The sequence below is a fragment of the Aethalodelphis obliquidens genome, unplaced genomic scaffold (genome assembly GCF_003676395.1).
Source record: "Aethalodelphis obliquidens isolate GAN/ISIS:26980383/991018 unplaced genomic scaffold, ASM367639v1 scaffold35, whole genome shotgun sequence".
NCBI classification, from domain to species: domain Eukaryota; kingdom Metazoa; phylum Chordata; class Mammalia; order Artiodactyla; family Delphinidae; genus Aethalodelphis; species Aethalodelphis obliquidens.
The window spans coordinates 218369-230911 of record NW_020837979.1 but is presented as its reverse complement, the minus strand read 5'-3'; the positions used below and the strand labels follow the sequence as shown (position 1 = coordinate 230911).

General features: G+C 53.0%; 1 protein-coding gene across 1 annotated transcript in view; it reads left to right on the top strand.

The window, feature by feature from the left end:
- The window catches only part of SH3RF3 (SH3 domain containing ring finger 3), a 199600-nt gene that overhangs the window by 156007 nt on the left and 31050 nt on the right, over positions 1-12543 (top strand). The window contains exon 8 of the mRNA XM_027128649.1: positions 9051-9310. Coding sequence (XP_026984450.1) covers positions 9051-9310 — 260 coding nt within the window. The remainder of the gene's footprint in view (positions 1-9050; positions 9311-12543) is intronic.

Here is a 12543-nt window from a genome sequence, read left to right as displayed (position 1 = left end):
TGGGTGCAGGGTGGACTTCCTGTGCCCAGTGCCCAGTCCTCCGTAGGTGCAGGGCCTACTTCTGGTGCCTGGTGTCCAGCCTCGTGCTGGGTGGTGTTCCCAAGCAGCAGTGGGATCTGTGACAAGGAAGCCTCATGGGTGGGCTTGGCACTTCCCTGGTGTAGAGCCTCCAAGACTGACTCTGCCATCCCAGGGACCCTGTAAATGCCTATAGTCCTTCATATGTGGGTTTTGCTTAAATTAATGAAAAGTAAGGTCTGTTCTTGCAGCTGGCCTCCGGGGCCCTGGGGAAGAAGAGCCAGCTGTCTGTGTCCTAAAGGAGTCTCTGCAGGAGTATTATCTGTGCCAGACCTCTTGCCCCAGCCGCTACCTTCCAGCTGGCCCTGGCTTAGAGCAGCTGATGGTGTTTATTTTAGCCTCTTGCTGCGATGCAGCCACTGAGCGCCTAACGATCAAGTGAGCCCGGGAGCTCCCTGACTGCTGCTCCATGGCTGGTGAGACGTGCACCGAGATGCTGGTCTCCTAGGCCCTGGGAGCACCCGAGCAGGTTCTGGGCAGCCCGCGTCCCAAGCCAGCTCCCTTCTGCCTGTGAGCCTCTCATCCACTCACCCAGCCCGCCTCACGCATTTCCCTGTGCCTGGTGACCCCGAGAGGCTGGGGCGGGCCTCCAGCACGGCTGCCCTGGCTCTGCACCAGGTGCCCTGCCGTGGCCTTTCCGTGCCCCGCCGTTACAGCACCCTCCCCAATTCAAAGCAGAACGTGACCTGCCCGTCTCATTTATGGAACGGAATGAGAGCAGAATAAAAGAAATTGGCACGGCCAGGGCAGAACAACACTGCGTGTCTGTCCTCGATCACCATGGTAACCACCACGGGTGACAGGCGTGCTCTTCCATCTGTTTAATTTTACGTGCGGGAAGCGAGGCGCAGGACGGTTTAACGGCTTCCCTAGCGCGTCCCAGCCCAGGGCTTGTCCCCATGCGTGTGCTGCCACGGCCAGGCTACGGGAGGCCCCCCATCATTTCAGTAATTAAATGCCACGGAGTTCCCACGGCACTCTGCACTTCACTCTGCATCTGGAGGGCAGAACGCACTGCTGACAGCACAGGCAGTGGATTGCTCACTGCAGTGATTGCCCATTTCTGCAAACCCCAGCCCAGGCACCTGAGTGGCCCTCGTCAGTGTTCTCAGCCCGAGCCAAAGTCAGGCAGTTGAACAAAGGCCCGATTGCACTGGCCATGGCACCGAGGGGTAAGAGCCCTGTACGGCCATTCACTCATCAGCAAAAAGCCTGGAGGAGAGCTGGGCACCCGGGGCCTCTGCTGGGGCCCAGACGTACAGAGAAGAACCAGAAACCCGTTTCTGCCCCCACTCAGAGAGGAGGACGAGGAAACACACGCTTACAGTGGAATTTGAAAAGCACTGGGGTGGAGGCCTGGCAGGTACTAAGGCGCACGGAGTGGGAGGGTACCTCACTCAGACCAGGGAGGAAGTGGGAGCAGCTGCAGAGGGGCCTGTGAACCGTCTTCCAGAGGTGATGCTGCCTTGCTTCTTAAAGGACTGAGAGGAAGTATGTGGGCCGACAAAGCAGAAAGGGAGTCCAGCAGAGGGATGAGCGGGCGGAGCGGGGAGAGGAGAGAGACCGTGGTTTCTACGTGGGGTGACTTGACCTAACTTGATGTGACTGAGACGGAGGTAGGCAGGAGAAGCTGCGTGTCGGTGACGGTTCTCTGCAGAGGCAAAGTTTACTTTAGGTCTTAAAGCGGTGGAGCTGAGCGTGCAGGGGTGAGTGGTGGAGCGCGGGAGGGCCTGGAGCCAGCCAAGGGCCGGGGCCTGAGGACCTGAGCGGCCCAGTGCAGGAGGGAGCAGAGCTGGATGGCTCTCTTCCCCTGTGTCAGGGAACCTCAGCTTTTATCCTGAGGGCAGCAGGGCTCCTGAAGGGTTTTAAATAATAGATGTGATCAGATTTTTGTATCCAAAGGATAAAGCTAGACTTCTGCTCACAGCTAAGATAAAGTAATGAGGTCAGGATTTACCTTCCCATCAGAAACAACTGAAAAAACAGACAAATATATACAACAGTGGTTTGTGAGACACTAGATACTAGAAAACTAAGGACAGTGATCCATGATAGACGAGAACAAACAGGAGGATCCCAGCTCACTGCCTGGAGAGAAGGCCAGGCGTTGGCATGGCGAGGGGAGCGAAGGTGCCCAGCAGGTGCCCTGGAGGGGTGGTGCGGAGACGAGGGTCTGGGTGACCGAGCCCCAGTGGGGAGGGATCTGCACAGAGAGAAAAGCCCAGCGGGTACAGAGCATCCCTGGACCAGGACGCTGAGAACTAATAGACAGGAAGGGTCCTCACTCTCAGTGTCTGCAAATACGCAGCTGGAAGGTGCCTGTTCCCGCCAGCCGGCTCCCAGGGCACCGGGCCGTCCGTGCAGAGGAATCTTGCCTGGTAGTGGCAGCACCGCTCCCGTCCCACCTGTGTCTGATGGCAGTAAAGAAGCACTGGGCGTGGGGAGGAGCAGGAAAACATGCCCCACCGCAACGAGATCAACCAACCAGTCAATGAAAGCTGACTCAGAACTGACACAGACGTTTGAATTAGCAGACAAAGATATTAACACAGATGTTATAATTGCATTCACTATGCTCAGAAAGGTAAGCAGAAACATGGAAGATACTTTAAAGACCAAAACCAAACTTTAAGAAATAACTACACGTGTGAGATCAAGAATACCCTGGATGGCATTAACAGCAGGTTAGACGTTGCTAAGAAAATATTAGTGAACTTGACGGTATAGTGATAGAAACCATGAAAAATGAAACAGAGATAAAAGAGAATTGTTTTAAATTAAAAGAGCATCAGTGAGCCATGGGGCAACTTCAAGTGGCCAAATATATTTCTAACTGGAGTCCCCAAACTAAAGGAGAAAAGGGTGGGACAGAAAAATTATTTGAAGAAATAATGACCAAAGTTGTTCTGAATTTGATGAAAACTATAAACTCACAGATCAGTGACAGCTGGCGAATCCCAAGCACAAGGAACGTGGAGAAAACTACACCAAGGCAAATTATCATCAAACCGTTCACAATCTGTGATGAAGAAAACCTTAAAGGTAGCAAGAGAAAAAAAATACATGTGAAGTAGGAAAAAATAAGGATGAAGGTGGATTTCTTGTCAGGAATTCTGCAGGTGAGAAGACAGTAGGAAACTAAATAAATCATGAAAGAAATGAATCTGTCAAGTTAGGATCCTATACGCAGTAAAAGTATCTTTCATAAATGAAAGCGGGACTTCCCTGGTGGTCCAGTGGTTAAGAATCTGCCTTCCAATACAGGGGACAGGGGTTCGATCCCTGGTTGGGGAACTAAGGTCCCACACGCCGAGGGGCAGCTAAGCCTGTGTGCCACAACTAGAGAAGCCTGCGTGCTGTAACGAAGACCCAGTGCAGCCAAAAAGCAAACAAAATCTCTCATAAATGAAAGCAAAATAAAGAATCATTCAGACACAGTAAAGCTAAAAGATTTCATCACCAATGGACCCACACTATGAAAAATGTTGAACAGCGTTCTTTAGGAAGAAGGGAAGTGACACCAGTTGGCAATGGGTCTATACGAAGGAATGAGGAGCAGTAGAAACGGTAACTACGTGGATAAATGCATCCGATTTTTCCCTTACTATTTAAAAATCTTTAAAATAAAACTGACTTTAAACAAAAATAGAAATAGTGCAGTTTGGGATTAAAAATGTATATAAAAGTGAAGTATGTGGTAGCAGATGCACAGAGGGTGGGAGGGGAGCCCCAGAAGCGCCATGCACACTGTCGGGAGTCTTGTCTACTCGTGTGCTGCGTGAGGACGTGTAGGTAGGTGACCATAAACTAGAGACGCGGGCAACCACTAAACGTCAAAGCAAAGAGTTTCAGCAAACAGGCTAACAGAGGCGATCAAATAGAACCACAGAAACTTCCATTAATCCAAAAGAAGGTGTAAAAAGAGGGGAACGGGAACAAAGTACATGGGTCAGATAGAAAACCTGTAGTGAAATGTAGGTTTATACCTAATCATATAAATAATCACATTAAATACGAATCATCTGAATAGCCTCAAGGAGAATTCAGAGCTTGTTACGAAAAAAAAAGACAAGGCCCAACCATATGCTGTGAACAGAAAACAGATTTTAATACTTTAAATATAAAACCATAAATCAGTTAAAATTAGAAGGCCACACAGTTGATCCCATTACTCGCAGTCTCTGTGGTTTTATGGTGTTCTGTAAGGTTTCCATGAGCACTGAATTAGTGAATACTGAGCTGTTGCCCCTAAGTGAGATGTGTGCGTCGCACACAGACTACAATCTTAAATACTAAAAACAACCCATCAGGTTAGATTCTATTTTCTTTGTTTTACAAAAGAGAAAATAGGTTCAGAAGTATGAAGTGACCTGCCTGAGGCTGCCTGACTAACAGGTGATGGACGGAGTCAGGATCCAAACTGATTAAGAACTGATAAACCTCTAGACAGCTGGATAAAGAATAAAGAGAGATACACAAATTATCAATACCACGGATAATAAAACTGACATCACTGCAGATTCTACAGAATGATAAGGGATTATTATTTTAAAAAACTTTATGCCAATAAACTTAACAAATTAGAATGGATATATTTCTTAAAAGACACAAATTGATAACTTAAGGTGAACTAAAAAACCTGGATAGACCTCTATTTATTAAAGAAATTGAATTAGTTTAAAACCTTTCACAAAGAAAACTGCAGGCCTAAGTGGCTGTATTGATGAATTATACCTATTGGTTAAGGAAGAAATTATAACAATTCTAGGGAAACTCTTCCAGAAAATTGAAAAGAAGAGAGAATGCTTCCTGACTCTTTCTATGAAGCCAGCATTACCCTCATAACAAAACCAGGCAAAGACATTAAAAAGTAAAACTACAGACCAATATCACTCAAAACATAGGTGTAAAAATTCTCAGCAAAATTTTAGCAAGTCAAATACAGCGATAAGTAAAAAGGATAATACATCCTGATCAAGTAGAGTTTATCCCAGGAACTTAAGCTTTGATTAATGTTTGACAGTCAATACAATTCAGTGTATTAACAAACTCAAAAATGAACATAACATGATCATTTCAGTAGATGTGGAAAAAAATTTTGACAAAATCCAACATAAATTAGAGTAGGATTCAGAACAAAGATGTGCGTCAAATGACTCAAGTTTTTTTGCTGCGCTGTCCACGTCTGCACATTAAAACTCTCAGAAAATGAGAAAAGAGAAGTGAGCTTTTCAGCCTGATAAAGGGTATCTGTGAAAACCCACAGCTAACCTCAGACTTAATGGTGAGAAACTAAAAGCTGGGACTTCCCTGGTGGCACAGAGATTAAGAATCCACCTGCCAATGCAGGGGACACCGGTTTGAGCCCTGGTCTGGGAAGATCCCACATGCCACCGCAGAGCAACTAAGCCCATGCGCCACAACTACTGAAGCCCGCGCACCTAGAGCCTGTGCTCTGCAACAAGAGAAGCCACAGCTCGCCGCAACTAGAGGAAGCCCAGGTGCAGCAACGAAGACCAAACACAGCCAAAAATACATAAAATTAATTAAGAAAAACCCCAAAACTGAAAGCTTTCCCCAGGATCAGGGTCCAGTTAGGGATGTCCATTCTTACCAGTTCTATTCAACATTGTGCTGTTAAGTTCTAGCCAGAGCAGTTAGTCAAGGCAGAGGAAGAGGTGTGGAGATGGGAGAGGAAAGAGGAAGACCATCTGTGTCTGAGATGACGTGAACTTGTACATAGAGAACCTTAAGGAATCCACAGTCACACACACTCAGACACAGACAAAGACTTTTTTAGAGACAGTGAATTAGTTTCAGCAAGGTTACAGGATACAAGATCAATATACAAAAGTCAGTTTTGTTTCTCTACACCAGCAATGAGTAATTGGAAATTGACATTTAAAAAATGATACCAATTTTAATAGCATCAAAAATATAAATTACTTAGGAATAAATCTGACAAAAGATGAGTAAGACCAGCACAATGAACACTCCAAAATATTGCAAAGTAAAGAAAGAAAGAAGTCTTCAATAAGTAGAGAAGTATACTTTATTCAGGAGTGAGAAAGCAGTATTGTTAAGGTGTTTATTCGCCAAAAACTGACCTATAGCTTCCATGGAATACCAATCAAGATCTCACCCAACTTTTTGGTAGAAATTGACAATCTGGTTCCCAGATTCATACAGGCATGCAGAGGACCTAGAATAGTCAAAACAACCTTAAAAAGAAAAAGTTGGAAAGCTTAACACTGATTTCAAGACATATTAAAAAGCCACAGTAATCAGTGTGATACTGGTGTGAAGACAAATGGCTAGATTAATAGATACTTTTTCTGAAAACAGAAAAGTGTCCATTAAGTTTGGTGACAGGGGAGTCGTAAGTGATCTTGTCCAGATACATTTGATGGAACGATGGGGTGAGAAACCGTATTTCAGGAGACAGAAGTGAGTGGAGGACTCCTGGAAGCCTGGGAGAGTGATTCATGTGGAAATCCCACCCCCCTCTGCTCTGAACACAGAGAGGTTGGTTGGTTCTTGATACTCTGGATGTAAACGAATGGAACACAAGAGAGTTGATACGCTGGCCTCCTGGGTTCCGGGATGAAGCAGGTGGTGGTGGCCAGCTTTCCCCTCCTGCAGGAGAACACGGACAGGCAGCCTCTGGAGGGCGTCAGGGATCCAGGCCAGGTGCACTGGTCTAAGGGCTGAGCCCCCTCCTGGGAGTGGTCAGAACTGAGCCCCTGCCTGGGATGAGGGAGGGAATGGAGCCCCACCTGGAGTTGGAGTCTGGCTCTGGCCTGAGGGCTAGATCTTCACCTTTCCTGCAGGACCAGACTCAAGCCACCCGATTACACCTGGTTCTGAGGGGAGGTCCCAGAGACCAGGCAGAAGCAGCAACAAAACTGCAGGAGGGGATAAAGGAGAGGAAACAGGGCAGCGAGACACTCAACGCTCAGGGCGAGCCTGCACTCAGTTCGTGGGAAAGTGCTGCATCACAGAGGCCAGCAGCCTGAAGAACGGGCAGGAGAACCTAAGAAGGCTTTGAAATCGGCACATTTCAGCTCCTCCAAGAGGAAAAAGAAGGAATAATGTCCATCCCACCAAAAGGAAGAAAAAATAGTATTATGAAGAAGAAAATTAAAACAGCAGGTAGATGGATGTGAATCAGAAACCACTGGATAGGACAGAAGCAACTTGAAACTTTGGAAAGGAAACATATATTTAAATACGAAACCTCTGTGGGGGACACACGCTTTGGACTGGACACAGCTGAGATGGACTTGGCCACACCGGAAGCCCCACAGAGGAGCTAGTCCAGAGATGGAGCAGAGGCGAAGCAAGAAGAAAGTATACACGGGGTGGACGCCGAGCTTCAGACGACTTCTAACACGACTTTCAGAAGCAGAGAGCAGAGGCTGGGAGAGAGAATCCTCGAGGATGATCACGGCGGGGTCCCCCAGACGGAAGATGGGCCCTCGTGTGAGTCGGAATCACAGCCACAAATGCAAACCTGAACTTGCCGTAACTGTGAAGCCTCAGAGGACAAGCAGACACCAAACACAGGCCCGTCAGAGAGTTGAGTGACAAGGAAGGAAGGGCCATGTGGACACTGTTCCGAGCACCTAGGGGTCAAGGCAGCAGGAAAGGAGGTGCCGGTAGACAGGAGGGGGTTAGTCAGTTATAGGAGGGGCGGAGTCGAGGACAGGAGAGACGGGGTGCGGGAGGTGTCAGTGAGGGTGAAGGGTCGCCCCGTGGGACCCTGCACCCTGGAGGCTGAGGGGCTGGGTCTGGACAGAGGTTGCCCTGACGCTGGGGGAGTCTCCAGCGTTCGTTCCATCCATGAAGTGGGAAGTGATAGCCTGAGAGTAAGGCAAGGACAGAGTGGACGATAAGGTAGGTCACTTACTCATTCACCTGCTCTCTTTAAAGCACCACTGGACCTTGGTCCTGGGAGGCAGAGTGGACCCGTGCGGGGTAGCGGGATCTGGGGGCTCCAGAGCTACTGAAACAATGGGATAGAGAGGAGAGGAGGGGCAGAGACTGGGAGTAACGGCGTGTCCACGCTCGTCCTCAAGCAGCCCACGCCTGCTTTGACGTCGCTGACCAGCAGGCCCAGCAGGGCGACGGGTCGGCCGCGTGTGTCTGGGTCCTGCTGGGCGGGTGAAGTTGAGGGTGAATTGTACCAAAGGGCCGTGGATTCCGACCCTGCCACCAGTCTGTGCTGTGAGCCATGCCTCTCTCTCATGGAGTATTGTTTTCTTCTCCAGCCGTTCAGTTCTGGGAAATCTGTAGAGATGTTTTAGCCAGGGTTCTCCTTTCTCAAAGACTCGTTCATTCCGAACGAATTTTATTAAGCATGTACTACATGCCAGGCACTGTTCCAGTTGTTTGGAACACGTTAGTGCATTAGTCACGAAAGTCCCACCCGTGGAGCTTACGCTGGAGTGGGGAGGCAGACGGTGAGCCATCGGTCCGTGGATCCTCACACAACCGCCCCCACTCTGCCAGCTGGAGCAGCGGGCGCGGCGGCCAAGGGCTGGGCCGCTCCACTTGCGGGTGGAGGCCGACCGGGGCGGCGCTGTCCACAGAGGTCCTCTCACGCGCAGCGGAGCCCGGCAGCCCAGGGCCTCCCTGGGCCTCTTCTGGGCTCCTGCACGGGCTTCAGGTCTACGAAGGGCCGAACAGGGTGGTTCTGAAACCCTCCTGAGCGTACTGGTTCCTTACAGCATAGAACACCAGTTCAAAGACCGGAGAAACTGGGAAGGGCCTCGTCTGCGGCAGCCTCAGAGGCCGCCTCCCGGCTCCTGGTGCGGCGGGGCAGCCGGCTGCCCAGAGGCCTCCTTGCCCTGCCTGCGGCTGCGGCTGGGGCTGGAGACTCAGCAGAGGTGTGGGCGGGAGGGCGGGCCGTGGCCCCCACGCTGCCGGCTGCAGACTCACCTCCCCCTGCTCTCTCCGCTCCTCTCTCCCAGCTGCCCACCCGGCCCAGGTGCAGGGCCGGCCCACCGCCGCAGTGTCGCCCCTGCGCGCCCAGAGCCTGCCCGCCATCGGGTCCCCACAGCACAGCCCCCGGCCAGCCATCCCGCTCTCGTCGGCAGCCTCGGCCGTCACTCCTCCTAACGTCAGCGCCGTCCACCTCCACGGGGAGGCCGGAGCGGGCCCTGCCGGCGGCTGGTCGGCACCCAGCCCCACCAGTGCAGGAGGTAGACCCGACGAGAGGAGAAGCGAAAGGGTAAGTGGCCCACCCTGGGCGGCCCAGGCCCAGCTGGTTGTTGACCCTCTTGGGCACCAGACGCCTATCCCGTTTTGTAAATTAAGGCTCGGGTGCAGGCACCAGGCGCGTGACACAGAGGGAGGCCAAGCCAGCAAAGCGGTGGCCGCAGTTCGGGGAGGGATGACCGGAGCCCAGCTAGTTTTCTCACACATGAGAAAAAGCGCCCCCTCGAGATGCTTCGTTCCTCCTGTTGCAAAGTCATTGTAAACTACTCACTTTGCTGGGCCTAGACACCTTCTGCCAAGTGCCAGGATCTCTAAGAACAAATCCACGGATCTACTCACGTGCTGCGTGAGCAGGGCCTTCTCCCTCGACGTGCTGTCCTCGTGCAGTGCACAACCCGCTCGGCCACGGGGCAGCAGCCAGAGGAGGCGGCCAGCCTCCTAGTGGGTGTGGACGGCATTTCAGCTCTTCTTTAACAGCGAAGGAAGTGGGGCTGATTTCAGAACGAAATCCGAGTCCAGGCAGCTTGCCTCAGCTGCCACCAGCTAGACATCAGGTGAGCCACCAAGCCACCATGAGAGTCCAGATTTCTAAGTCCGTGCTGTCCGATGAAACCATAATTCAAGCCACATATGTAACTTATAATCTTCCAATAAGTCACATTTTTGAAAGTTAAAACAATTTAAAAATAAGATAAAACATGAAATTCATTTTATTGATATAATCTATTAGACCCAGTATCCAGAAACATTGTCATTTCAACACGTAATCTGCATAAAAAAGTTGTTGATGAGCTGTTTCACCTTTTTCACGTTCAAAGCCAATGAGACGTGTCGGGTGGTCAGGCCTCCGCGCTGCCCGGGCTGTGCTGGGGGGGGCTGGGTCTCCGGCAGGGCCTCCCCCTTTATTGGCCTTGCTCTCGAAGTGGCTTGTTCTCTCTCTTGGCTTTGCCACGGTCTGTGGATGTTTTCAAACCTTTCACTGTAAAGCCAGCCTTTGATTAGAGTGTGCCCCTCGACCTAGCCGGCAGCCTCTCCTCTCCCTTGGGGACGGTACCCAATCCAGATGGCTCAGGCTGTCTGCCTGGGACCCCAGAGGCACATCCACCCCTCACCACCCCGTGCTCTCGGGGCCCAGGCACCTCGCAGAAAGGCTCAGGCTTCCTCACCGCCTGTCCCCTGGTCCAGAGGGATGCTCTCCCCACGCTCCCTGGAGAGGGAGAGGCCTCCGTCTCGGCCCTGACGGCTGCCTCGTCCTGAGACGGGCAGGTGGCTGGGCATGAAGGGACTCCTTGCTCTGTGTTTTGCGTCCATGTCTGCTTGAAGATCACCCATCGTGGTCCACTCTTTCCACCTCGCTGCCTGGGCGGGAGACATAGCCGGGTCCCCCCAGGAGGGCGGGTGGTCCCACCCTCTCCCTTGGACGACCTTCCTGGAAGACAAGCTCCCTGGGACCTCTGACTCAGAAAGGGAAGAGCCGTGCTAGCTCCGTGACCGATTCTGGTTCTTGGCCGCAAGTTCCCCCCTTCTAGTTTGTGAAAGAGACGGGGCTGCTGCCTGAGCGGGGTCGGGTGTTTGGGGGCCTCGTGGGGAGTGATACCCCTCCGCCCTCCTCCGTGGTCGCTGGCTCCGCTCTTAGGGGCACTTGGCTTCGCTCGAGGCCTGCGCTCTGCCAGCAGCTCCCGCCTAACGAGGAACAGCCGCGTCACCTCAGCTCAGGCGGCTCCGGGTCGGCCATGCAGCAGCCCGTGCCAGCCGAGCTGGGGGTGTGGGGTTCCCGCCGCGCTCTCGGCAGAGGTGGCTTGGATCTGGTGGCAGGAAGTGGGCAGGTGTCCGCAGGTGCAGCCGTGACCGGCAGCGTCAAAGCCGGGAGACAAGCACGTCGTCTGTGTGGCTTGCTTTTCTCACCTGTCAGACACAGCGAGAAGCAGTGGTGTGAAAAGGCGCCTGTGGGTGTTCTCCCTCCTGCACCCCCAGGTGAATTTTTCCCAATTTAGAGTGAAGTGCAAAGCGCCGCAGCTGTCGTTTCTGGCAGCAGGGTTGGCGGCGGCCGTTGGAGGGAAGCCGGGGCAAGCTGGGCGCCAGGGGCCTGCCCGCGGGGCCCTGGGCTGCCCCTGCCCCCTGAGACCAGAGCCACAGATTTCACCCACTGAGAGCGCAGCGGGCTGCTTCCCATCTGTCCCTGGGTGAGCCCATCGTAGATGCACACGTGTTTAGTTACGGCAAAAGGCTTTTTAAGGTAATTGGCAGTATTCTCCAGGCTGTTTCTGTTACTGAATTTTCCTCAGGAAAAGGCAGTGAGCTCCACCTGCACCGTCCGCAGAGACCCGAACCTCAGCGCCTGCGTTCCCGGTGCCGAGCTCTGCTGAAATCCCATCCGGCCCTCCGAGCGCGGCAGCCCTGCGTGTGGAGGTGCTGCTGGGGGTCCCTGGCAGGCGGGCATCGCTAGCTATGCCCCTGGGGGTCGGGCCTGTCAGCCCTGCTCCAGGCGGGCCCTGCACGTGGGCCCTGCTCAGCCTCGGGGCGTGGGGGTCAGAGAGACTCACGTGCGGCAGGAGGGCCCTGAGCCAGCGTGTGCACCCCCCAGCTGCTCTCCCAGCGCTCTTCCCGCACGCCCGCCCCCGCTCCCCGGCCTGGTCGCACCCGCTCCCTGCAGGGCCTGCCCTGCAGCCGGGCCGCTGGCACAGAGCAGCTCTGGGGGCTGCAGTGAGCCCGTGACCACGGCCCTGCAGCCCACAGGGTTGAGGGAATGCAGGGCGGAGTGTGGAGCCGGGGGTGGGCGGGGGGCCTGGGGGGGCTGGTTCTGATCCAGCACTGCAGACTCTCCCGGAACCTGGGTCCCTTGGCCCAACCAGGCATCTGTTCTGCTTGGGGATGGGTCTGCCTGGGTTGGCCCTGGATGGGAGGGGCCGGTGCTTCCGAGGAGACCTGGAAGTACAAGTACTTCGAAGCTGCCAATCTGAAGCAGACCCTCGGGGCAGCCGTCAGTGCGGGATCCCCCAGCCCCCAGGGGTGGAAAGATTAGAGGCCCCAGGGCGTGGGGGAGGCCCCGGGAGTGGAGACAGGGAGGTTTCATCTTGGCAAAGTGCAGCGGGTGGGAGTCGTATCTTCCTGTTGAAGGACTTGGATCTAGTGCTTCTGAAGGAGGGATCCTGCTTTTGGGGTCATCTTTGTGGCACCCAGAAATCGCAGAGTAGGAACCAAATCTTGGAAGCCTTTTAAGAAGGTGCTCCGTAGGATTTCAGTTAA